Below are 27,883 nucleotides of genomic sequence, written 5' to 3' on the forward strand. Positions count from 1 at the left end.
TTCCGCGCAGGCCAGACTTTTCCTTCCGCTGCGAAGGGTAGTCCGCCTGCAGGAGCAGGTTAGAGGACGCTGTTTGTTTTTGTTGTTGTTGTTGTTATGTACTGTTTTTTTGTTTGTAAGTGTTGTTGAGTATATGTGCTAACCCTGATCATCTATATGGCAGCAACAACATTATTTTTTAATTATAATCGTTTTTGGATGGTCCAAAGTAGGCTATTTAGAGGATGTGATCAAACTGTCTTGGGATCCCCAAGAGTTGTTATGGGCTGTAGTTTAATTCATTTGAAATTATTCAAATGATTTCGGACTGACTGTTACATGAAAAGCATCTGATAACGTCTGTGTTGTATAATGTATCCTATATTTCAGATATTTATATCTATATTATTGCATTTTTGTATCTTTTGCAACAAAAAGAACTTGGGTGAAAGAGGAGGACGTTGCTCTTGACATTCTCAGATTATATAGGCTATGCCTATGTCATTCATTCTTTTTAAGAAATGACAAAGTTAAGTAATATGTGAAACTCAGGTATCAATCAAGAACTGACTGAAAAAAATTGACACAGTTAAAAGGGTCAGTTCAGATTTTCTCAAGTGGGGTTGTATGCGGTACATATCCGTGGATATCTCAAGACCATCTGTCTTCCAAGACAGATGGTTCGAAAGAGGTGTAAAAGAAGCCATCTAAAAACCATCTCTCAATAGAGGAGGAGGTCTGCGACACCACCTATCCCCCACCTATAATGCTGTCCTTTCATCCTTGCCCAGAAAATTTAACAACTTAACCTCTTAAAACAATGGTCGTTCACAAATGGCCCCATGTGACTCTAACGACTCCAATGACAACCGTTGCAGCAGTTTCAGCGAAGATCGTTGACACACCATTGGAGCACTAACGAACCAGTGACATCATTGGCCTTGTGAAGACCTCCCCAGAGGTTAAATACCTGGGTTGTTTCTACACCAGTTTGTCAGACTAGTTCCAGCCTAGTCTGACAGGCATGAACTGATGAAGCCTCTTGGATAAGAGGTTAAACGACTTCTAAGACAAAACCAAGTCCAGGTGCGTTCGATTCAATTGCCTTGAGATAACTATGACCTGGATGAATGAGAACATCCACAGGCATATCCATAGATAGTACATTATGTACCATAGATGGTGGTCAACACACCCCCTGTTTGGAGAAGCAGGCTGGAGCTCAGCACTTAAGCCATGTAATCTATTGCTGTGTAGGGGTCGGCAACTATTTTAGCCACCTAAAAAAAATCTGAATCAGTTTGATTGTACACTATTATTAAAATATTTTCACTGCTTTACTTTATAATTAGACAGCAATTTCTGACTTGAGCAAATCTTAGACTTGAGAAAAAACATTAATTTAACTTTGCTGAACACAGGAGCTGCTGGTCTACCGCTGCCTTGATCAGTTAGTTTGTGTTATTGTGTGACTTTGGTGTTCAAAGTTAGTTAGTTTGGTTAGTTTGGATTCACCAAAATCACACAACAATACAAAATAACTAACTGAATGTTGTAGTGGAAGACCAGCAGCTCACATTTTCAGCGAGCTAAATTTTTTGTTTTTGTCAATGGAGTTTGGTATCTTTAATGAGAGCATAGATGGGGAAATGTGGTCATTAATGGCTCCCCCGTTTGAACAGGCTGTCTAATAGAAAGGCAAAACAATGATAATACTCTCAATATAGCATACTTTTAAAGTGATACTGATTTTTTTCTTTAATTAGGACTTTTTTAGGTGGCTAAAATACATTTTGTTGCTGACCCCTTAGACACATTAGGCAAACAAATGGGGGAAAACAGGGAAGCACTGAACAAGTTACAAGTCTGTTGCTTACCATAGCCTACAGTGTACACCCACTGTTCAGATCTGACACCTTCTGGTGTCTGACAACAACATAACTAATAGTAGACTTTTTGTCTTAAAGACCCTTCTGGCATTTTGAACAAAAGCTAAACTGTTAAATGCATCACAGGCTCAGGCTGCATAAATGACATCCCTCTGTCCTTAGGACCCTTTAGGGAATATAAATATGTCGTCCCCCCCCCGCCCCCCCCCCTTTTTAAATTGAACAAAATATATAAAACTGCATCAGTCATCATAATTAAAGAGATGATCAAAGAAACAAACATAATCAGTAAACGAGACAAGGAATCAGGGGTGTAAAATATAGACTCTGTATATATTTTTATCATTATTCATGTACTGATAACATACAATTTGGACTATACTGTGATCTGAACAATATTTTTGTTTCATTATAAGTTTCACAAATATAACAGAACTGCTGTAATGTTCTTTATTTTTAGAGAAGGGGGTGGCTGGACTGTTACTTCTTTCTTATCTATTTATTTATTTTGACCCTCAAAATACAAATATCTTCCTTGAGCCTCCCTGAGTTACTGTCAGAAAATACATGACCCTCCCCTTCACCATTAATTAGTTATTAGATTTTACAAACCTACCCCGTTGATGTTTGAAAGTTAGAAGTTGAAGCTGAGACTTCCTGTAAGATGGCGGGCTGACAGGTCGGCTGCCTAGCTTTTTAGCTACAGACCGATCGCAATATTGAACATAGACTACAAGTTATTTACATCAGTTATTTCCAAAAGACTGAACACTTTTATAGTAGAATTAATAGACGAAGACCAAACAGGGTTTATATCGGGTCATCAAACCCAAGACAATATTCAAAGAACTAAGTGAATAGAGAAATAATACAAGAAATAATTGGGCAAACACAAGGACAGAATCAAAGTATTATGTTGATGCTGAAAAGGCATTTGACTGTGTTTTTTTTTTTTGTTTAAGATATTTTTTGGGCATTTTAACCTTTAATTGACAGGACAGACAAGTGTGAGAAGGGGAGAGAGAGGGGGAGTGACATGCAGGAAATGGCCACAGGCTGGAGTTGAATCCGGGCCCCTGTAGCAACAGCCTTGTACATGGAGCACCTGCTCTATCCACTAAGCCACCGATGCCCCGCATTTGACTGTGTTAACTTGACATTTCTTTATCAAGTATTAGAGCAATTCGGATTCAATAATAAATCTGTACAAATGATAAAAACATTGTACCAAAATCCTACTGCTAGAATCAAAATTAATGGAAATTTGACTGATAGAATATGGTTGCAGAGATCAGCCAGACAAGGTTGTTGTCTATCACCAATTTTGTTTGCGATCTTTATAGAACCGTTAGCCCAAGCAGTCCGACAAAATACAGAACTTAAAGGGGTTACAATTAAAGGGGTTAAATGGGTCTTCCCAAATTAATGGAGTACTTTTATGCAGTCCAACTGAGACCTGTATACTGTTGGTGTAAGTCAGAATTTAAAGCAAAATCGAAAGATATACAAAAAGAAACAAACCAAATTCCAATACAAAGTATGATTGGAGCTAACAAATTATCCAAGGAACTAGAATCTAACATGAATCAAATAACACCACACACACTAGATCTGTGATTTTAAGTACTGAAAAAGTATAAGATTCAAAATGAGGCAAATATTCTAAGATGGGTAGCCTATGTTAGTCATTTCAAACCTGCAAAATACAATCAAGGATTTCAGCATTGAGAAGGAAACAGGTGTACCAATGACTGTTACCTTGTGATTTCTTTACCAGTGATGTGTAAATGGATTTGTTAATAGAACACTCAAGGTCCACAGTAATCTCTGTGTGTGTTTGTGTGTTTGTTCAGGAACTTAAAGCTGGTGACTCTCACCAGCTGCACCAGTAACACCCATGATGGGTGTGTTGTTTTCTGAGGTCAGCACTACGTTTCTTTATTTTGTTGACATTTAACTACAGGTTGACGTCAGGACATCAAACCACAAGGTGTTCCTCCTCCTCCTCTCTATTGGGAGCAGGAGTGTGACTCATCTATATCACAATATTGACATGAGTACACTTTATAGTGTTGTTGCTGTGATAAGCCATGGATGAACAGAGAGTACAGAAAAGGGCTGAGCTCCATGGTGGTGGAGTAAAGTGTCCCGTTGCAGAGTGTACTGAGCAGTCACTTGTGGTAGGCCTGTGTTACCCAGCCAGCATTCACAAACAATAACACAGTCATTAAAGGCAGTATAAAGTACTAATACTCATAGTCCTCTAATAAAGTGATGGAATACTTCATTGCTATTATTATTTTTTTTCTCTATTTTGGGGATTCTGGGTCTGTATTCTTATGTCCTACTATTGTTGAAAATAAAGATTTTACGTAATTCATATACTATACAAAATGCTTTGAACAATTCTAGCCCACTTTATAAATGAACAGATGATCCACTATTCTGTTTTTTTTTTTTTTTTTACTTTATTTCAGAAAGTTGTTGGCTGACAGATCATTCTCTATAGCTTTGAAAAGATTGAGAGTAGGCTATACATTGATTTGCAAATGTATTCATCCCATGAACATCTGAACCATATTTAATCAAAATGTCTACAGTGGGGGTGTTGTGGTGTACTACGGGTTAAAGATATTGTAACAAATTTTCTCGTAAAATTACAGAAAACTACTGGCAGCTGTAGATGCCAGCATCCTACTGTAATTTACTTCAACAGTTTATTACCATTAAATTTAGTACAGTATTTTACAGCAGAATGTGACATTTACAGTGTAATACTGTATCTTACCTGCCAGTAATATACTGTATCTCTGCAGTGTTGCTATTGTAATTTACATTAATGGTTTTTAACTGTTCGTGTTAAAGTACACGATACTTAAATATTTTTTTTATATTCAAATTCATATAAACTACTGTAAAGTGTAGACATATGCTTTAAATCAGGGGTTAAATCAGGCCAAAGGCCCTTTAACTGAAAGGGAGATGGAGCAGGGAACCACTACTACATATATCATATAAAACTGAGTAGCATATTACTGGGCCTACATTAATGTACAGGGCAGCCTAAAGTACCATGTATAAACATACTTCTTTCTGGTGCATACAATACTAAGCTATTAAAATAATAATTATTGACTCATAACCTCTCAGATAGATCACATACTAATGGTACACCTAAAAATGTGGAAAAATAAAAGTCAGTTCTTCTTAGATTTGGCCTGCTTGTGTCCAGACTTGGTGGTGGAGTTGTATGTTGAGGACAGCACCATGGTGAGGAGCAGCAACACAGGCACCAGCAGGTATGGCAAGTATATGGAGACTAGCAGCCAGCGCTCCTGCAGAGTCTGGGGACCAGGATGGGGTTTCATAGGGAACTTATGGAGGAGGATGTGAGCTACAATTGGGATCAGTGTGGTGGCCACATGTGTGGAATACACAATGGCAGGAGTCCTGATCCACTTACAACCACCTGAAAGACAAGAAACACTGAGTGATCAAAAGACGCTCCAGCTGGAGAACACACTTTATGGTAGGAAATAGTTCCAATAACAACTGCTGTAACCCAATCACCAGAATAAATGTTGGCATTGTATTTTTCTGCAAAACAAAGATAACAGATACCTTACATGTGTACGTTATTATGTCGCGGATATGTTGAAACTTGATGTTTCTTCACATTTCAACAATGCTGTGGATAACGTGGTTAGGTTTAGGCACAAATACCACTTGGGTTATGGTTAGGAAAAGATAATGTTTTGGCTTTAAATACCCACTTTTGGTGGTACAATCCCAGCTGGATACACAACGATGTCTTTGTAAAAAGCAACAGCTCTTCGTGACACTAACCCGGCAGGAAATGCAGTGACAGGCCATTCAAAAACACCCATTTTTTGGTGGCTAAAAAGCCACTGGGAATGCAGCAATGACGATTGAAAAAACAATTGTATGTCTGTTGTGATTTCTAGCCTTTGTTGTATGATTTTGTTGTTTGGTTAAATGTTTTGTTTATTTATTTATTTATTTATATTGATATCCTGGGACTCAAGGAAAATTTCAGAATTTTATTCTGACAATAAAGTGAAATCAAATCAAATCAAATTGGTTGTTGTTTGTTGGCCTCAAACAGTGGTCTGCAGCTTGGCAGATGTCACACCATCCCCTCCACCTCCAGATGACAGTCAGCTCATATACTACCTCACTTTAGAAATGTCCCGTGTCTGGGACAGCGCACCTCCGACTTGTTTAACAATGAAAGAAAAATATATTTCAAGACCTAACCTTACATTACCCAAAGTCTAACTGTGGTTCCCCAAGACGTTATCAAAGAGTAGGCTAAAATAATTATTTCTTCGGTACGGTAGGTAATTAGCTTGGGTAAATGTTTACTGAATTCAGCAATGGGTCATACAACATTCTAAAAAGCCATTCAGCCATGTTTAAGGGTGAGTTCAGGTAATGTGAGACATCAGGTAAAGTAGCACATTATAATCATTTGACATGTGCAAAATCAACAGCCAATCATCAAACTGATCTTGAATTATTGCTACAACACTCCTTGTCACTAAACAATGGTTGGGTTGTTCTGACATCATCAGAACGGGCGTGGTCTCCCTTTAAAGGAAGTCTCTGCAGTGCAAGCACATGTTATGCTCAGCGGCATATGACATTCTATTTCTCAATGATACGGTTGTTAATGGAATTTAAATTAGATAACAACCTGCACTATGACTGAAACACACAGAAAATGTGTAAAATAATACTTTGCTTCATAAATGTCACTGTCTCACAGTACCTAAACGTCAGCTAATGTGGAAGGCATTGTTCAGGTTAAGTGAGACACTATTTTTTGCTTCACTTACGCTATAACACTATAATATATTTAACTGTTAGTATATAATCAACTCTTAGCACCACAGCCCTCTCACCCTCACACCCAGCATAGTCTATAAATTTACAGACATAAGCCTAAATCTAGATTAGTTTACCTCCATATAGGCAGGCCCATCATTAAGGCTAGATTGACAAAATAACGCTTTAAACCAGTGTTCCCCCTAACACAGCTATTATTAGTGGGTGAACTCCCTAATCCGTGATTACATGATAAATGTCCTCACATCACTTCAGTCATTAAAGCTGATGATTACAAGTCTGAAAATGAGTTGGAGTGTGGAGTTAGAAAGAAATCACCTGACCTCTGTATGACCTCTAGTTGGTAACATTTATGTAAACATACGTTTTTCCATATTTGCTGAAACTATCATTATATTTACACAGCACTAAATGAGACAGATAATCTGTGGGAAAAAAAAATCATATTCCTCTGCCTATTCTACTGCGACTGAAAACAATCAATGAGAGCTAAGGGCTCATTAACACACAATGTTAGATACAGAGAGGGAGCATGTACTCTGCCTTCATTTAATTTGTATTTGTGTACGTTTTCAGAAAGCCTAACAGGTTCGGACTCGGCGGAAGTCCACCAATGGTCATAGAGGCAGCGTAGCGTAATTAAAGCGAGATACGACTATAGGAGACGACAGAGACACTTCAGTTAACTCCGGAATGTAACGAATTGTAACTTCGTAACGTCAAAAGAATTCTTTGTCCACATGTCGGGATGTTTTAGTGACCTCACAGACCACTGCCATCTACAACGCTCCCTCTGTTGAATATCATAACCTCCTCCACCTTTGCCTCAGTTGTTGTTGTGTGAAACGTTGCCCTCTAGTGCCATCTATTGGCTATAGACCTACCTATGCCTACCATAAAGAACTCATGGAAGTTTGAGGGCAGTGAAGTTTGCAAGGGACGAATCTATTTTCGCTCATGAAGGGAGTATGAATGAGCCTTAAGAATAACTGTCCCACATTATCAAACAAGCTGTTCCACATTACTTGCTACCTGAGTGACAAAGGGGGGCAAAGTAGCATATGTTTGAAGGTGTGTAGCTTCTAAAAAATAATAGTCCCATTTCATTCCCACATACGAATGAGACTAATAAGGCCAAAAATAATTCACAGAAACATCACTGGAGTGAATTAACTGTTTTTGTAGTCTCCTGAGGCATAAACCAGAATGTGTCCCACATGATGCGTTTCTGTGTCAAAGAGCATCGCAGTATTAAACATATTTATAGCCTACATATTTTGTATAAACTGACCTTTCAGAAAAGCATAAGCTGCAACGGGAAAGAAAGGCGTCTGAAACACAGCCTCGCAGAAAATGAAAGAGCTGAACCATTCCGGCGGATACAGCACCATCGGGTCTTTGAACTCCTCTGCATACCACCTCAGGAGGTCTCTCAGCTGGTGGGGACAAAGATTCCATGTGTAAATTGTCTTATAGACACAAACAGCTGATAATGACTTTATAACTTCTATTTTCTCCTGGTTCTGACGCTTACCGGCTGAGGATACACATATCCAGGAAGCAGGGCTTGTAAGTCAATAAATACAGTGATAGGAATGTGAGAGGCAAAATAGAAGAAAAAGATTATTTCTAATACACGGAGAGACATTATCTGTCACTTGTTTGGTGCAAATGACAAGTACGAAACTGAGCCCAGATTCCCAGTAGTAGTGTGTCGTAGAAACGCGTGTTCCGAGGAGGAATTCCATTGGCTCAGAGTGGTATGGGGACGTTCCTGGACGCACCATTCAGGAGAAGGTACTTGGCATGCTACTTTAGGTGCCCCTCGTACATGTCGGATTTCCTCAATAGGCCTACTAAAATGCACAATTATGTTGTGGTAACTCCAGCGTAATCATTGTAATTGTTCACTTTACGTTTATTAAGTTAGTTGTTCTTTGATCAGTATTATCTGTTTATGTAGACTTCTTGTTGGTATGCATATATTTTTTTAAAATAATCTTGTACTGTAATGTCTGTTCTGCTGACAGTGGCCTACATTTGTTTATAACGTGCTGTGAATATGTTCTGTGTGTTCCTGGTTTACAATAGTTTTGAGGAAAAATAATACATAATGAAAAATACTTTAATATGGTGCCCCTTAAAAAAATGAACAATTTTCTCTGAAATAACCTGAAAGTGACAAAACACCATTGCTTATTCTATTTTTAATAGAAATCAGACTTTGCTTTTGATTTTTTTTTTTTAAATAATAAAACAAATGAAAACAACATGGACAAAGGTTAAGGGACCCTTGACGTAATATTTTGGTACACAATCTTCAGGGCCAGTCACAGCAATCAAACATTTTGTGCAACTGTAAACAGACAGTTTGGGCCTCTCCTCCTGAACACAGTGCTCCAGCTGTCTCAGGTTTGATAGGTGTCTCCTCTGGACTACTAGACTTTAGGCTGATATAGGCCTGGTCTGCTGGGGGAGATGTCCTTTTTCCTCCTTTCTCTCCCCTTACCAGTGGTGGATAAAGTACCTGAAAGACATACTTGTGTAAGAGTACCGATCTGGTAGAAGTTAAAGTCACACTTGAGAATATTACTTGAGTAAAAGTCAATAAGTATCTAATATTTATTGTAAGCTACATAAGTATCAAAAGTAATTCAGTGATATTAAATGGAATGAAATCATAAAAGAGGTGTTGGTTTTATGGATGGTCAATCTCCACAGGTTGTCCGGTAAAAACAGGATGCTGATGGGTGATATTAAATCCAGTTCACACACTAATTGACTTGCCACTCATTTATTTTCTCTTGGTCAGAATATCCATAGGTGAGGTAGGCTATATGATGGGTGCGATGGGTGGTTACTACGATAAAGAAATAAAACAGAGAACATGCACATAAATGAATATCTAACAATAAAAAAAACATTAACAGTATGACATGAATACAAATGGAGTTACTTAAGGAAATCACACTACAACATTGAATAGACTGTAGCGACCCTGGGGCAGTGGTGAGTGTGGTATGAGTGGAGTCAGTGTGCAGGCTGGAGATTGGTGGAGCAGAGAGGAGGAGGGCTGCCCCGCTGGGTACTGTAAGTGAGTATGTGTGTATGAAGTGTGTGTGCTACGCTGGAAGAGTCAGAGTTTTTGGAGTGCACAAATAAACGGGCCTTTTCCCCGAACGCTACTCTGGTCTCCTGCTCGTGAGTGATTCATTACACTGGTGTCAGAAGTGATTTGGGACAATGGACTACAAGCCTGGCGGGAGCTAGCCGAGCATTGGCGGTGAGTTAGCCTGTTTGCTAGCGCACGACATGGATTACTACGGCGGGAGGAGAGTGAAGAAGGAGGAGAGGGGAGACGAGGAGGAAGTAGCATGCAGGTGGTCGGAGGACATGGCCAGAGAGTTTGTGAGAGCTGCATGTGAGGTGAAGGAGCGCCTGAGAGAGGCTACTGTGAAGATGGCTAGCGATGCGGGCTTAACTCCGTCATCGGCGGCTCCCGGCATTCCTCCTCGCACCGATGTTATGCCGAGATCTGCATGCCTGCCGAGAATTGCATGCACTTCACGGGAGCGCGCGCGCACAGCCGAAAGGAAAGCTACCGTCTTGATTATTAAGGAAATGTCCTGTTTAAAAATGAAATAATCTTCTTTGTCAGGTTCATCAGTGATGATCATTGATCTGAAGTCTAGTTTTTTAATGTTTAACGTCATCAGTGTTTTATTAGAATTGGTAAAGTAGCGTTTCCTCGATTTAGACGGTGGGCCGAACGCGTTTTTCGTGTTGTTGATCGATCTCCGTCGATAGAGTACACAGTTTTTTGTGTGTGATATTAAACAATTCTATAGAGTCCGGGAAAATTTGTTGGCAGCTCTGGTTTGATCATATATTTTCACAAACTTGTATTTTAATTGTCACTCTGCTCAGGCAAATTGCAGGATAACTCTAGCTGATGAACCAATCAGATTGTAGTTTAGAGAATATCAACCAATGGCAGATGGCCTTAGGACCCGAAAATGTTAACAGGGAAAACTGACAGCTCCATCTTTTTTTTTTTTACTTATTCATGAGTGAAAATGAACAATTTAATGTAAATATATGGTATATAATCACCATCATCATTAATATATGTATGTAACATGACTGTATGATCTTAGTCTACACACATCCCTTTGCAGGTGCTAAAAATGGCCAGTGTCCTGATTTATTTTTCTATTTTCAGCTGATGTTGGCTACCACCGAGAATGCTATATGCAATATGCCAACAGAAGAAACATTGAGAGAGCTCGCAAGAGGAAAGAAAGGGCAATACAGCAGATTGAGGGTTTGTACAACATTGTGGTTTTGACTTTGGACAGTACATTCAATGTCAATTTTCATATCACAAATATTCATTTATGACACAGTGGTGAAGTATTCAGATCCTTTTGTTCAGTAAAAGTACTAATACCATAGTCATCACATAGTTTTCAATACATTTAATTCCCAACCCATTTTGTTTCTCATTACAATTAGATGATGAGGCACACACAAGTGCAAATGACCATCTGCCACCAGAGGTTAGAGTTCTTCGCTCAGCCACAACACAGGTTCCAGGTCACCTAAAGAGAACACCCCATCTCTTTCCAAGGCAGTGCATAAAATGCAAACGTGAAAAATATTTCACACAAAAACATAACCACAAGAGGGTTAAAGAGAATTTACAACAATGTGAAACATTGACAGCTGGTAAGCTGCTTCTTGCAGCTGAGGAACGCAAGGATGAAAACCTGCTACACATACGTGGGATAGATCTTGTTGCCTCAGAAGCAATGTATCATTTTAGATGCTACAGAAATTACATTGTATTTCTGTACAAAAAAGATGAAGCTGACTGCACCGGGAACAACCAGTTTCAGACTGGATACAATCATTTTTGTACAACAGTCGTGGAGGAGAGGTTACTGAAGAAACGGAAGGTATTCAAGCTTTCAGAGTTGAATGCTCTATTCAAAAAATGTGTCCATGAAAAAGAAGGAATTGACATCTCCTCTTACAAATCATTATCTTTAAAAATGAGACTACAAAAGTCCTGTCCTTTTCTGAAGTTTCAGAAATTATCAAGACATGACTTTGTCTATGTTGAGGATTTGACACCACATGAAGTGGTCCAAGATGAAGTTGCCACAGCTTCTTTTTCACCACCATCATCATCCTCTTCATCAGATGAAGATGACACAAGAGCACCTGAAACAAATGACACAAATGACATAAATGAGACAAGACTCTTGTACCATGCAGCCATGACACTTAAAGATGAAATAGTGGAAAGTGTAAAACTACCCCCACACTCAGATGGCCACCAACGGCACAGCAACTTAAAATGTCAGCTGCCTCAAATCTGATCCCAAATAAGCTCTTCAATTTTATCGCCTGGAGCACAGCCACGACAACCAATCCCTCTACTGATAATGAAAGAGTGAAAGTTAAAGAGGAGGAATCTGCAAAGGTTGTATCAATTTGTCAGGATGTTCTGAGACTTACAATGAAAGGGAGATGGCTCATGCCGAAACACTGTGCCCTAGCCATGGCTGTTAGACACATGACAGGATCAGCTCAGCTGATAGGGTTATTGAAAGGTCTTGGGCACTGTTCCTCCAACTCACAGGTGCTTGAACATGACACAGCTTTGGCACATCTGCAAATACAACGAGGTGACACATACATCCCCCAAAACATACATGTACAAATGCAAGCAACTCTTGTTTGGGACAATAACGATTTTGGAGAGGAAACATTATTGGGTAAGGGGACTACACACAATACAAATAGCATAATCATTCAAAACATGATTTCATGTGACGAACCTACCCCTGAAAACCAGTGTTTACAGAAAACAAGAAAGAGGTCACTTGATCCACCCTCTGCTCACCTTGAAACATACATCAGAGGAAAGAGCACAGGCCTGGAACATTTTGGGAAAGTAGTGGAACTAGATTTACAAACCCACATCCATGCCATGAAAACAGCATAAACATTGGATGGTGCTTAATTCCTCATGAAGACTGCAGTCCATGGTGAAGTCCTTCCTGGATGGACTGGTTTTAACACACTCATTCACAGAGGTCCAATTCCACCACCAACCAACATCGGATACGTTCCAGTGATTGATTCAAGTCCTACAGAACTGGGAACAGTATAAACCAACAGAAACTGCAAACAAACTAGAACTTCAGGAGATAGTTCTAGTCTTTGACCAAGCAATCTATGCAAAAGCTCAGGAGATATGGTGGAAGAATGAAACATACAAGGAAAGACTTACAGTCAGAATGGGGGAGTTTCACACATGTATGGCCTTCTTGTCCTGTATTGGCAAACATTTTGGGGATGCTGGCTTACAAGACATCCTGACTGAGGTTGATGATGTTATTGCTGCTGGGTCTGTTGGGGGAGTTGTAACAGGCCACCATTACAACAGAAGCATCCATAGCCACAAGTTGCTATGTGAGGCACTACACAGATTACGCTGGCAAGCATATTTTGAGACCCTACATCAGGACTGCCGTGAAACTGCTTTGAACGTCACCGCTGACCTCCAGAGAGCCTTCCTTGAAGAAGAATTTCAAGCCATCATTAAATCATGGGAGTTCAACACAATCCTTGAAGGCTATGAAAATTTCCACAAACAACAAGAAAGTAAAACATTCCAATTTTGGAACTCCTACATCGAAATTGAGGAAGACCTCCTTTGCTTCATCAGGGCCACACGAGAGGCAAATTGGGGTCTGCATCTCTCCAGCCTCCGCATCATGCTGCCATGGTTCTTTTCCTATGACAGAATGAATTACAGTAGATACATATCAGCATACTGGCTTGAGATGAACATCCTAAATGATAGTCATCCAAGAATCTACACACAGGTACAGGCAGGTGACTTTGTTGCACAGAGGCAGCAGGAATATGCCTTAACATGCACTGCATGTGACCAGGTAATAGAGCAGACAGCAAACAGGGACTCAAAGACTAAAGGTGGGCTTACAGGTTTTTCATTGAACAAAGGTGCAGTCCACAGGTGGACACTGACACAGCACGAGAGAGCAGCCATCACAATGGAGGTCAAGGACATGGCTGGGCAGAGCATGCCAACAAGACAGAGATCAGAGCTGGAGGAAAAAAGAAAGGATCAGGATGAAAAAGATGTTCAGAGCATTCTGTCAACTATACAACACATGATGAACCCATTTGATCAAACACTGGAAAAAGAGAAGCTTTACCATATAACATCAGGTCAGGTAGCATCAGAAGCTGTCTCTGCTGATCTGTTGAATGCAAAGGAGAGAGGTGAGAGGGCGTTTGTTATTTTTTTTCAACAACGTCTCAAAACAGATGAGGTGGAATTTCATGCTCCAGTGAAAAAAATGAAACTAAAGACATTTAAGGACACAGCAACCTCAAGTGTAACCAAAGTGAGAGACCGGGAGATAGGCATCAAAGCAGACAGAGATCTTTTCGCAAGGCTAATTATGATCGGAACAGCAAGGAAGATAGACATAGAGGAAATGCTGGTCTACAGTATGGGTCCCTTGCCTGCAGCCATTGCGAATATTGATGGCTCTCTTGTGACAACAGACAAAGCCAAATTAATGCACTTTCTGGAAGGATCAGCAAGTCCACCAGCAACAGTTGAAATCCCTGATAGTTCAACATGGGTGTGGGATGCAATGGCACTAATGCAGACTATGAAACCCCAAAATACATTTGGAAGGTTTGCCAACAGTGTACTAATGTACCTGATCAATGCAGCCAAAGCAAGTAAATCTAAAGTGGTGCACTTTGTCCCTGATACCTACAAAACAATGAGTGTAAAGAATGCAGAACGAGACCGACGAGGAACAAAAGGATGTCAGTTGACTACAATATATTCTGCTGAACAGAAAACACCCAAACAATGGTCTGAGTTCTTGTCTTGTGGTAATAACAAAGAGCAACTGCAACAGTTTCTTTTTGAGATGTGGTCAAAGTCCGGGAAAGATCAAATTGAAGATATTACGCTGATAGTTGGACATGGGTCTGAGTGTCACGTAATCAGAATGGCTAACAGTGGCACAGAGCTTGAGGTCTTACCGCTGCCAGCACTGTTCACAATACAGGAGGAGGCAGACACTCGGCTGTTACTTCACTGTGCACATGCCTCACAGTACAGTTCAAATATTGTGGTCAACAGTCCTGACACGGATGTGTTTGTACTGGCCATCAGTTTCTGCAAGGAAATTGGAGCAAATCTGTACTTCCACACAGGGAAGGCGGCAAACAAACGCACCATACATGTTCAGAGAATACACAACCATCTTGGTGATGAAGTCTCTGATGCTCTGATTGGTCTTCATTGTTTCACTGGCTGTGATACAGCGAGTGCTATGCATGGTGTTGGTAAACTGAAGGCAATAAAAACAATGCTATCTGACAAAGAGCACTGTGTCACATTAAGGAAGTTGGGAACATCTTTTCAACTCACAACAGAGCTTTATGAAGCAAGTGAAGCCTTTGCCTGTGCCCTCTATGACCTAAAAGGCTATAGGGATGTAAACTATGCAAGAAGTCAAATGTTCAAGAGTGGAAAGTGCACAGACAGAAGTCTACCACCAAACAGGGATGCCTTACATAAGCACACTCAGCGGGCAAACTACCAGGCAGCCACACAGGAGGTGCCTGCAGAGTCAGCCAGACATACCCCCACCAATGGCCCATGGTTGGAAGATTGAGGGAGACTTCTTTGGGACTGACTGGATGACACTTCCCCCAGCCCCTATTGGCATCTTGGAGCTCGTGTACTGCTCCTGTAAAAAAAACACAATGTGTTAAAGGGAGATGCACATGCAAACTGAACAAGCTACCATGCACAGACATGTGCCTTTGTTTGGACTGTGAGAACATTTCACACTAAGCCTTAGTGCAGGTGTGTTTTTTGCCCTTTGGCAAATTAAAAAAAGGAACTGTCTGAACTAAAAGAAAAGTTAATAATCGAAAAAAAATAAGATTCAGTTATAATTTGTATTATTGTTATTTTTCTGTTTGATGAAATACTTAAAGATGAAACAATTCAGGAGAAAGTATGTTAATGTTAAGTGATCGTCAGTTGATGTGAACTTCTGTATAAATGTTATCTTTACCACTTTAATCTCTGTCTTCTTGTCTTGTCACTGAAAGGCCAAATGAAGCTAAAACTAACTTAGCCTACTGTAATACAGTCTAGAGCTGCAACTAACGACTATTTTGATCAAGATGTCACACGTGTCCAGACGATGTGTAACAGCCTTTCAGTCACTAGGTTCGTTAGAGATGATTGGCGCACAATGCATGCCGGATAATTTTGTGTCCGACTTCATCCCATCTCGCTCTGACGTATTACAAAAGTGGACGGCGATAAAGCCGCGAGAGCGAAGCGGCCGCAGTTTTTAGAGCCAGGCGCTGCAGTTGCTCTCCACTGACTGCACTGCCTGGCTCTAACCTGATCTAACAGCTGATTGGTTTAGATGTCAACTCAACAATATAATGTTTTAGATAAACTACTCATTTTTGTTGAATTTTAGAGATTAAGATTGTATTTGTCTGATTTGAAGGGTTATTCTGTGAACAGAAAACATGTTGTGTGACTGATGGTGAAAACAAACTGATATATGGGTCTGATCACTTTTTTTAATGAATTGACATCATTCCAGACAGGATGTTAGTGTGTCTGTGACTTCCTGTACAGACTGAAGGCTGCTGGAAAACAAAGAGCATGGATACCAAGAGGCAAAGCTCCGTTGCATTTTTGCCAACAGCCACTAGGAGCGCTAACGCCATTTTGGACTGTTGAGCTTGGACTGTTGCACCTAGACAACATGCAAGATGTCAAGGAGAGAGGAGAAAAAAAGTAAAAGAAAACAGTGTAGTGCAATTAACTGCAACAACTATCAGTGGAACACTCCGCACCTGGCCTTCCACCGTTTCCCGAAGGATCCCGACAGAGGTGTAGGTTTTAAAGTGTTTTAATATCAATTTAATATGCCAGTTTTCGTGGGAAGATATATGTATACACGCATATATATATATACAGTACAGGCCAAAAGTTTGGACACACCTTCTCATTCAATGCGTTTTCTTTATTTTCATGACTATTCACATTGTAGATTCTCACTGAAGGCATCAAAACTATGAATGAACACATGTGGAGTTATGTACTTAACAAAAAAAGGTGAAATAACTGAAAACATGTTTTATATTCTAGTTTCTTCAAAATAGCCACCCTTTGCTCTGATTACTGCTTTGCACACTCTTGGCATTCTCTCCATGAGCTTCAAGAGGTAGTCACCTGAAATGGTTTCCACTTCACAGGTGTGCCTTATCAGGGTTAATTAGTGGAATTTCTTGCTTTATCAATGGGGTTGGGACCATCAGTTGTGTTGTGCAGAAGTCAGGTTAATACACAGCCGACAGCCCTATTGGACAACTGTTAAAGTTCATATTATGGCAAGAACCAATCAGCTAACTAAAGAAAAACGAGTGGCCATCATTACTTTAAGAAATGAAGGTCAGTCAGTCCGGAAAATTACAAAAACTTTAAATGTGTCCCCAAGTGGAGTCGCAAAAACCATCAAGCGCTACAACGAAACTGGCACACATGAGGACCGACCTAGGAAAGGAAGACCAAGAGTCACCTCTGATTCTGAGGATAAGTTCATCCGAGTCACCAGCCTCAGAAATCGCAAGTTAACAGCAGCTCAGATCAGAGACCAGATGAATGCCACACAGAGTTCTAGCAGCAGACCCATCTCTAGAACAACTGTTAAGAGGAGACTTGAATCAGGCCTTCATGGTCAAATAGCTGCTAGGAAACCACTGCTAAGGAGAGGCAACAAGCAGAAGAGATTTGTTTGGGCCAAGAAACACAAGGAATGGACATTAGACCAGTGGAAATCTGTGCTTTGGTCTGATGAGTCCAAATTTGAGATCTTTGGTTCCGACCGCCGTGTCTTTGTGAGACGCAGAAAAGGTGAACGGATGGATTCCACATGCCTGGTTCCCACTGTGAAGCATGGAGGAGGAGGTGTGATGGTGTGGGGGTGTTTTGCTGGTGACACTGTTGGGGATTTATTCAAAATTGAAGGCACACTGAACCAGCATGGCTACCACAGCATCCTGCAGCGACATGCCATCCCATCAGGTTTGCGTTTAGTTGGACGATCATTTATTTTTCAACAGGACAATGACCCCAAACACACCTCCAGGCTGTGTAAGGGCTATTTGACCAAGAAGGAGAGTGATGGAGTGCTGCGGCAGATGACCTGGCCTCCACAGTCACCGGACCTGAACCCAATCCAGATGGTTTGGGGTGAGCTGGACCGCAGAGTGAAGGCAAAGGGGCCAACAAGTGCTAAACACCTCTGGGAACTCCTTCAAGACTGTTGGAAAACCATTTCAGGTGACTACCTCTTGAAGCTCATGGAGAGAATGCCAAGAGTGTGCAAAGCAGTAATCAGAGCAAAGGGTGGCTATTTTGAAGAAACTAGAATATAAAACATGTTTTCAGTTATTTCACTTTTTTTTTTTTTAAGTACATAACTCCACGTGTTCATTCATAGTTTTGATGCCTTCAGTGAGAATCTACAATGTAAATAGTCATGAAAATAAAGAAAACGCATTGAATGAGAAGGTGTGTCCAAACTTTTGGCCTGTACTGTATATATATATATATATATATATGTATATATATATATATATATATATATATATATATGTAGGCCTATATATGGCCTCTTGGACCATTTATATCAGAACTGATTACTGCTTTAGCATTAAAATATATCAGATTAAAATAGCTTATATATTATTATTATTATTATTATTACTGTCCCCTTACTGTACAAACTGTAAATAAATCTTTATTCCTGACTATGTGACATCGCCATTAATGCGTTTCTAGTTAAAATATTGATTTCTTTTTTATTATTATTTTTTTTTGCTAGATTGGCTTATGATGGCTTATTTGAAGGAGTAATTAAGTTAATCTTCTCATAAGTGGATGTAATATGTAGAGATGCCATCTCGGCTGTTTTTCCTCGTTTAGTTTTTTTTTAAAGTCTATATTTTGCTTTACAAAAACGTGAAAAAGCAGCTGTGACCAAGTTATCACGAGGTGAGTAGCATTGTAAGCATAATTAATAGCGATATACTTAAGTTTGTCTGTGTGTTTTTGTATGCAAGCGGGTCTGCTGCGGTCTGCTGATAGTCCAAAATGGTGGCAGTAGGACGAAACCATGGGGGAATTTGTTGCTATGGAGCATTCTATTGAGCTTCGCCTCTTGGTATCCATGCTCTTTGTGGAAACTGTCCGACTTCACCGCAGCTTTTTGTCACCGCCCCCCGCTGCGACCACCTGCTCTCGTCTACTTTTCAGGCGAGGCGCAGTTCATCTCGAACGAGTCTATTCAGTCAGTGGCGAAGATGAAGACGGCCCCTCGCTGTCGTCCACGACAGCAGGGCCCGAGCAGTGCAGTCAGGATACTCTGAGCATTAGCTGGGTTACTCACAGCACAGTCCGTTTGTTCCTCAGGTTCTCCTCATCAGAAACTATGAACTGCAGCCTCATTAGTAGGCTGAGTTAGCTGTACTGTGGCTTAAGGTCCATTCGCTTTGCTAGCGATGAATGCTAACAACACATCGGTGGCTAATGAGCTAATACACAACGTGAATAACTGTTCAAAACACTTCAACTAATGTTAGAAACGTCTTCAGCTTCTCACGGAAGATATGCAGAAAATGTCCAGGTGAATACTGTCGGTTAGATAACATAAAGACCATGAATAAAGACACAAACTACATACTTTTTACTAGTGCTGCACGATTAATCTAATCGTAATTGCAATCGCGGTGTCAGGCTGTGGGATTACATAACCGCATAAAAGGCTGCGATTTGCGATTTAATGTAAATAAATGTTAACGTGTGTGCCTGTGAACGTGACTGCCTCTCCTGTAGTGTGTGGAGTTTGTTGACATCACGTCCACAAGCTATCCTGGTGCGTGCAGCCGGCGTGCAGCAGTGACCAACACAGAAGCTGAAGAAGAGCATGAGCTCGACCAAGAACAGCCTGAGTTGGTGGCGAAAAAAACGTCTGTTACATGGCAATACTTTGGATTTAGGTACGGCGACGTTGAACAGAAAGACGTGCTGTGTAAGTGTAAAAGTTAAAGTTGCCACGTCCCGCAGCAACACGACCAATCTATATCAACACTTGAGACAGCACAGCACAGGGAAAAGTAGGAAGAGTGCATGTGAGAGAAAGCCGAGCCGTGTAACGTTAAAGACAAAGAGACAACTGAAAGCACAGTTAAGCAAACATTTGTAAGTGTCACAGGAAAATCACGGACTCCATAACAAATGAAAAATTGAGCAATTTTGCTCGGTTTCGGCCCACTTGACATGCTGCTGTGTTGTGCTATGGTGCTGGAATTTGTCATTTACGTGACAACGCCTGAAAGCAACATATGCTCGCTCCACTGTGTGTACAGTTCCGTGCTGTGCTGCTGTGTGAGCAGCATGTTTGACTGTGCTCAGTCTGTTGATGGTCATTGACACACTGTCTGTCCATAACAATGTCAGGTCACTGCCCCCTAATATAATGTAGGGGAAACACTGAATCAAGCAAAAAGACTCATGATACCATTTATTTATTCCATTTTATTGTAATTATATTGTAATCGTAATCGCAAATCGCGATATTGTCCACCATAATCGCAATTGCACATCTTTACCAAATCGTGCAGCACTACTTTTTACGGTTAACTCCGGTCAACTCCTCTGAGCCGTGTTTACTACCTGTTTGGACGAATATCATTGGCACACTTCAAGTCAGGTAACGCTGGAACTAGTTGTTGATTGGTTTGCGGTATAGTACACCACAGCGTTTGCCTGATTAGTTTATCAAACATAAGTTTAGTTTTCATAAAAATATGATCAAATTGAGACTGCCAACAAACGGAAACATGTTCAGAAAAAATATATTAAGTTAATGTTAAAAAAGCAGCTACTCTATTGCTGAGGATCGATCATTTCAAAAACGAAAGCAAATAGGGACCTTTGGCCCACCGCCTCTGTGTCCCTGAGGATTTTCAATGGTCCTTTTAAATTTGCTTGTATTGTTGCTGTTGGCGGGGTGCCAAGTCGCATCTCTGCTATATTTGTGTTAACTTTAGTTTGTTTGCAGGTAAGGTTAAGTGATATCATTGCATTAAGTGGACTTGAAAATTATTCCCATTGGCTGCTGTTCGCAGTGGGCAGGATTGGACATATTGCTGACGACACCATGGATCCTCAGGTATGTTGTTTTTGCGGCACAGCTTTGGGCCTGCGTGATGGCCACCGTGTGTGTCCTTCCTGTTTAGGTAAGGCACATGTATTGGGTGACGTGGAAAGTCCATGTCCCGCGGCAGTTGATTTGCGTTATGAAGAAAGGGCCCGTAGGGCTAGACTAGTGCAGCAGTCTTCCCTTACGGGGGAAGCAGTTTCCTCCCCTGGTGATGAGCAGGAGTGTAGTTCTGGGCAACAGTCACACAAGCGCAGACTTGAGCAGTCCCATGGGCGTAGTTCGTTGAAAACACTAGATGTTGCAATCCCTCTTGTAGCACCACTTCTAATTCATGGGAAGTTCTTGAAAGATGGCTGCTATGAGGCTTTACCGCCAGGACACATCATCAGTTGTGTACCTCAGCATCGACGGGTGTTTCGGCCATTTAAGACAAGACACCCTCCACTGAGGCAGGCCCACCACAGGTTGATCAAGCCTGGGTGTGTGCCCGGGGGTTAACTCTTTGCCTTAGCGGCCCAGATGGTGTCGTTTCTCTTCAACCACAGCCAATGACTCGTCCTCTCAGCAGTGTTGGCCAGCTCTTTAATGGCCTGTCTGTAAGCCTGTCCCCTGACTCCAACCTCCCTAAGGAGCTTTGCTGTTGTACTGGCTACAAAGCCCCTGCATCCCACCTCCACTGGGCACACCTTTACTTTCCAGCCTCTGTCGTCTGCCTCAGCTGCTAAGATGGAGTACCGCAGCTTCTTGCGCTCATACGCTTCTTCCATGGCGTCCTCCCAGGGGACTGTCAGTTCAATGATGTAAACAAGCTGGGAGGAATTAGACCAAAGGACGAGGTCTGGTCGCAGGGTGGTCGACGCGACCTCCGGGGGGGAAAATGAGCCTCTGATCCAAGTCGACTCTGAACTGCCAATCCCTGGCTGCATTCAGTGGGCCCAGATCAGGGGTTGGGGGGTTGGTCCTCAGCTTGTCTCCCTCCGTAACAAACTATGGTGGGTGTCGGCGCGCATCCTGGTTGTTGAAGGGTTAGGCGTTGATGGATACCCACTTACACTCAAGTTTGTCAGCTAGACACCTGAGGACCTGGTTGTGTCTCCAAGTGTATCTGCCTTGAGTGAGGCTGGTCCTACAGCCAACCAGGATGTGTTTGAGCGTTGCTGGGGTCATACACAGGGGGCAGGATGGGTCTTTTCCAAGCCAAAGCTGCAGGTTTGTGGGAGAGGGCAGCACATTGTATGTAGCTCGGATGATGAAGCTCAACCTGTTGGATTCCATGCCCCGGAGTTCGCTCCATGTGAGTTTCCTCTTCTCAACGCCCTCCCATTTCATTCAGCGACCCTGTGTGGCCTGTGCTACGGTTTTGGAACGTCTAGCTGCTTCCTCCTGTCGGCACACCTCCTCTACCACCATGGTTCGACGTTCGGTTGCAGGTGCCTTTTGTCAGAGAGGTGTTACAGTTCCAAGGCCAAAGCCTCCTCTGCCTTGTTGGACGTGGCCCACTACGTCACGATGGAGGAGAGCAGATTTGGCCTGTTGCACAGCTGTGGTTGGGGTCCACTTATTCCCTGTTGCTAGGGTAGGAGCGGTGCCTCTCACTACTGGGTCCCGGGAGTCGGTGAGGGACATGTCTAGCCTCACCGTGGCACACTTGAACTCTTCAACCAGGCTAGAGATTGGTAGTGAAAGGGCTCCGTTGCTGTAGAGTCTGACGCTGCTGAGGCATTTGGGGAGTCCGAGCCACTTTCGCACATGTGAGTTCACCAGCCTTTCCAGTCGGTTGGCATGGGTTATTGAGACCTCGTACATGGTCAACGGCCACAGGAGTCTGGGTAGCAGCCCAAACTGGAAGCACCAGACTTTCAGTTTCCCTGGTAGTGCAGTGTTGTTGATCTGCCTGAGGCCATTAGCCGTGTCCTGCCGGAGTTGTTCAAGTCGCTGGGTGTCTCTGAGGTCTGCATTATACCATTGTCCAAGACTCTTAATGGGCTTCTCTAGGACTGTTGGTATTGGTTCATCACTGATGTGGAACCGCACGCCTGGTAGTTGGCCTTTAACAATGGAGATGCTGCGAGATTTGCTTGGCTTGAACTCCATTCGTGCCCACTGGATGTTTTCTTGGAGTTTCTGCAACAAGCGTCTAGTACATGGTTTTATTGTTGTAATGATGGTCATGTCGTCCATGTAGGCTCTAATTGGTGGCAGACTCAGGCCACTCTTGGTCCTTTCATCTCCCACAACCCAGCGAGATGCCCGTATGATCAGCTCCATTGCCATGACGAATGCCAGAAGGGAAATTGTGCAGCCTGCCATGATGCCGATTTCCAGATGCTGCCAGCTGGTGGTGTTGTTCTCAGCTGTTACACAGAACTGGAGATCCCAAAAGTAGCTCTTGACCAATCCTGTGATGTGGTTTGGTACGCCGAAGTAGCTGAACGCCGTCCACAAGAACTTGTGAGGGACCGAGCCAAAAGCATTGGCGAGGTCTAAGAAAACTACATGCAGGTCTCTCCGTTCCTTTTTGGCAGTTTGTATCTGGTGCCAAATAATATTGGCATGCTCCAGACATTCGGAGAAGTCCTCGATCCCGGCCTTCTGCACTGAAGTATCCACAAAGTTGTTGCTCTGCAGGAATGTAGAGAGCCTTTGTGCCAGGACACTAAAGAAGATCTTTCCCTCTACATTCAGCAGGCAGATCTGGCGAAACTGGCTGATGGATGAAGAGTCCTTCTCTTTGGGGATCAGGATGCCTCCGGCTCTTTGCCACACCTTCGGTATCACTCCCTTCTGCCATGCTACCTTCATCAGCTTCCAGAGGTGTTTAAGGACTGGTGTTCTTATAGAGCCTATACGGGATACCATTGGGCCCAGGGGCTGATGCCAATCTTGCCTGCTTCACGGTCTTCTCCACCTCACTCCATGTGGAGGGCCTTATGTCCATTTGGTGTTTGGGTGCCTGAATTGGTGGCATGTCGTTCGGGATGGTAACTGGCTCATGCCTCCGAACATCGGAGTAAGTTTTCCTCAGGTGCTCCTCCAGGTCTTTCATGGGCACTTTGAGGCTCCCACCCTTCTCTCGGTCAAAAAGGCCTTTGACAAAGCTGTAGGGATTGCTGTAGAAGAGGGTCCTTGTCCGTTCTTTCCTCTTGCGTTGCCGTCTGAGGTGCTCTGATCTTTGCAGCTTTGTCAGTCGCTGCTTTATTTCGGCCTGTAGAGCATCAAGTCCCACTCTCTCCATTTCTGTGGCCTTCCTCCACTGCTTTCTCAATTGTCTTCTTTCTTTCACCAACCTATCAATTTCCCGCTGCCTCCTGGACTTCGGCTGGATTGTCAAAGATCCTTGAGAAAGTAGTCGCAGACCAGCTGTGTGATTTTCTCCATGATAATAATCTATTTGAGGAATTTCAGTCAGGATTTAGAGTGCATCATAGCACTGAGACAGCACTAGTCAAAATTACTAATGACCTTCTCATTGCTTCAGACAAAGGACTCGTCTCTGTACTTGTTTTATTAGATCTTAGTGCAGCGTTTGACACTTTTGACCATCAAATTCTACTGCTGGGACTGGAACACTTAATTGGCCTAAAAGGTTCTGCACTGAGCTGGTTTAAATCTTATTTATCTGATTGTTTTCAGTTTGTTGACGTTCATAATGAATCATCCTCACGTACCAAAGTTTGTTTTGGAGTTCCGCAAGGTTCTGTGCTCGGACCAATCCTATTTACTCTATATATGCTTCCTTTAGGTAACATCATTAGAAATCACTCTATAAATTTCCATTGTTATGCGGATGATACTCAGTTGTATTTATCGATGAAGCCAGAAGAAACTAATCAATTAACTAAACTCCATAACTGCCTTAAAGACATAAAAACTTGGATGAGTACCGATTTCCTGATGTTAAATTCAGACAAAACTGAAGTTATTGTTCTTGGCCCCAAACATACTCAGAGACTCTTTATCTGATGACATAGTTTCTCTTGATGGCATTGCTCTGGCCTCTAGCACTACCGTAAGAAACCTCAGAGTGATATTTGATCAAGATTTGTCTTTTAATTCCATTTAAAACAAACCTCACGGACTGCATTTTTTCATCTGCGTAATATTACGAAAATTAGGCCCATCCTGACCCGAAAAGATGCAGAAAAATTGGTCCACGCTTTTGTTACCTCTAGGCTGGATTACTGTAACTCTCTATTATCAGGTAGCTCTAGTAAGTCCTTAAAAACTCTCCAGCTAATTCAGAATGCAGCAGCACGTGTACTAACAGGAACTAAGAAACGTTATCATATTTCTCCTGTTTTAGCTTCTCTGCACTGGCTCCCACACATGAGGGCTCATCGTGGCAGACTATCTGCTGACTCACCTCCGACCCAAGATGGCTCTCAAGATCCTCTGCGACGTCAAAATCGCGGTGAAAATCGTGTAATGTCAACTAGGCTTAAGATTATAGGCTTTTCAGTTCCTGTTGAAGCCCCTGCTTCATCTGACGGGGTCTGGGCTGGAATCTCACAGCCTCGTCCTTCAGCGGCAATCCCTGCGGCAGGAGATTATTGTCAAATGTTAAGTAGGTCATGGAATGCTCCTGGCAACGCTCCTCAGTTTAATTCCGGCTGCAGGGATGTCGTATGCTGTAAAGCCCTGTGAGGCAAACTGTGATTTGTGATATTGGGCTTTATAAATAAAACTGATTGATTGAGGCAGACTGACAGGACTGATATGTCTTATTCACTCAGCAGTTGACTTGTTCAATGATGGCGAGTGGATTTAATAATAGTGATAATAATGATGATGATGATGATAATAATAATAATGATAATGATGCTCATCACAGTGACAGTGGCAGGGCTACAGACCATTCTTTAATTGCCACAAACATCGGGTCCAGCTGTGCCGCCGTCATCGGGAATGGACGTCGCTTCACGTGACGCTTCAGTGGAAAGGACGTCTCATGTCTCTTAAACCGACAATGCTCGCTCATCGCTCCTAGGGCTAGCTCCTCTCCTTGCATTTTTTCCTAGGTGGGAGGGGCTAAACAGCTAGCAAAGTCGGCTAGGTAAGATAACTAGCAGTAATTTAAGAGACTTGGACGGACCCACAATTGGCCAGTCTCAATCGCAATGACAGCTTGCAAAGCATTTTTTTTTCTTCTTCTCTCGGTTTATTGGCGGATTACAAACAATTTAAAGGTGCATACCACCACCTACTGTACAAGAGTGTGCAACATCATGTCATTTAGCCTGTCTCTTAAATTCTACTCATCAGCCTAGTACGCTTGCAAAGCAGCATGGGAGTTCTGTAGTTCACGGGGAATTCAGTGCGGGAGCTGTGGTGAAAATCAGTTCTGAAACCTAAGTTTTTCGGGCTCCAGTTTCCAAAAAAAATTCGACCACACGAGTGGTGTGATAAAAAAAAAAAAAAGATATCCACACAAAAACGCAAAACCCGCTACCAAGTGATGTAATACACATGCCAAAGCAGTAGGTGGCGATGTAACTTCTAACGGAAAGGCCATTTTAACCAATCAGAAATCAGAGTCAATACCGAAATAGGGAAGTGCAGAAAATAAAAACAACCCAATCCACAAAAATAGTGCAACCTAATTTAACAATTCAACAGCAGAGGCGCCTGAACGACCAACTACACTACCACGAAGGCAGCAACAGGCCTGCCAACAGAGGTCCAACCCTGCCAGATCCAGAACCTCCCTTGGCAGGCCTGTTGCTGCTTTCATGGTAGTGTAGTTGGGGTAGCTAGCAACAGGAGCAGTCTCCTTTATTGGTGGTTAGGTTGAGCAGCTGGATATGACATCCAAAGAGAGCAGATAGGACGCTCACAAATAAAGTTAGTGTGACATATAGGTCATTTATGTGTATCTGCCCACTCAATTGTGACGTTATTTTATGCATATGATATCGATTTTGTATCTTTAAAGATACCATACAGATGCCCCCCATTCAATTTAAAGCATAACTGATTTGAGTAAAGGCACAAGAGCAAATCTGGGTATATAAAGAGTTGGTTTGCGCTGCGTTCTTCAGTTGGCAGTTACACCTAGAGTAAAGCTACTGAAGACCAGCAAAATCACCCTTTGTTTTCATTTATTCTTTCAGGTGGGTAAATGTCACCTAAGCACCTTCAGATTTTATCATTAGTCTACCCTTAATAGATAATTTGTTTATATAGTTTGTATTGTGCTTTGTGATATTGTTTGAGGGAACTGTAACGTAAGGTAACTGCATACGAGTGGATGCAACCATCACTAATGCTAGCGTAGTTCCTCCGGGATTTAAGCTTTAATTTTGACAATCTAACCTGTGACAACACATTGGCTAAGGTTTTAAGGACTGTAACTGTTGGTAGCTGTTGTTGATTTTGTTTAAATATGTTGAATTATAATTGTATGGGTTATTGTTTGTCTGGTGATTGAGCTAAACTAACTAATGCTCACGTCAGCTGTCACTTGTTGCCACAGCAACGGTAAACATTCACATACGGGCTAAGTGCAGAGTGCAGAATCAAGCTTCATTGTAAATATAGTTAAGATACATTGTATTTAACACAGGATGTGGGATTTTAGTAGTTAATAAACTTTTAGAAAAGAGCTATTTACCATCGCTCTGACTTCAAACAGTGGAGACAGGTAATAAAATACTGCAGTTATCTGATCTACACGCAACCGCTGACACCGGAGTCTTACAAAAACTTCACCATGGACTCTGGTTTCAAACAGCCAAACAGCCAAACTGCATAGAATTTCAGAAGTTTCAGAAGTACACGGGTCCGTGTGGACTAGGCCTAATAATAGCAAGAATGTTTTAT

General features: G+C 41.9%; 2 protein-coding genes across 8 annotated transcripts in view; both read right to left on the bottom strand.

Annotated features, from left to right (window-relative positions):
* Positions 1 to 3,684: 3,684 nt before the first annotated feature.
* Positions 3,685 to 8,458, bottom strand: tmem97 (transmembrane protein 97). The gene is made up of 3 exons (XM_049576848.1): positions 8,272 to 8,458; positions 8,029 to 8,173; positions 3,685 to 5,337 (listed from the first exon to the last, which is right to left on the bottom strand). The coding sequence occupies exons 1-3, from the start codon at positions 8,383 to 8,385 to the stop codon at positions 5,066 to 5,068; spliced, it is 531 nt and encodes a 176-aa protein (XP_049432805.1). The 5' UTR covers positions 8,386 to 8,458; the 3' UTR covers positions 3,685 to 5,065.
* A 658-nt stretch (positions 8,459 to 9,116) lies between these two features.
* The window catches only part of usp32 (ubiquitin specific peptidase 32), a 266,626-nt gene continuing 247,859 nt past the window's right edge, over positions 9,117 to 27,883 (bottom strand). For 4 of the 7 annotated variants that reach the window (XR_007449393.1, XR_007449395.1, XR_007449394.1 and 1 more), the window contains exons 34-39: positions 15,448 to 15,553; positions 13,991 to 14,035; positions 13,756 to 13,879; positions 12,261 to 13,545; positions 12,060 to 12,181; positions 9,117 to 11,963 (exon numbers count right to left, since the gene is read on the bottom strand). The gene's annotated coding sequence lies outside the window, so the exon portion shown is untranslated. Of the gene's footprint in view, positions 11,964 to 12,059; positions 12,182 to 12,260; positions 13,546 to 13,755; positions 13,880 to 13,990; positions 14,036 to 15,377; positions 15,554 to 27,883 lie in introns of those variants that run through there. The other 3 variants (XR_007449392.1, XR_007449391.1, XR_007449396.1) reach the window with 3 other exon arrangements.

This window comes from Epinephelus fuscoguttatus, linkage group LG5 (genome assembly GCF_011397635.1).
Source record: "Epinephelus fuscoguttatus linkage group LG5, E.fuscoguttatus.final_Chr_v1".
In the NCBI taxonomy this organism is placed as follows: Eukaryota; Metazoa; Chordata; class Actinopteri; order Perciformes; family Serranidae; genus Epinephelus; species Epinephelus fuscoguttatus.

What these genes read in the sequence shown, in the direction of transcription:
- tmem97 (XM_049576848.1), bottom strand. Translation starts at nt 8,385, where the DNA reads ATGTCTCTCCGTGTATTAGAAATAATCTTTTTCTTCTATTTTGCCTCT. An exon ending in GATATGTGTATCCTCAGCCG is followed by an intron (nt 8,174 to 8,271) that starts GTAAGCGTCAGA and finishes TGTCCCCACCAG; the next exon opens with CTGAGAGACCTCCTGAGGTG. An exon ending in AGCTTATGCTTTTCTGAAAG is followed by an intron (nt 5,338 to 8,028) that starts GTCAGTTTATAC and finishes CTTGTCTTTCAG; the next exon opens with GTGGTTGTAAGTGGATCAGG.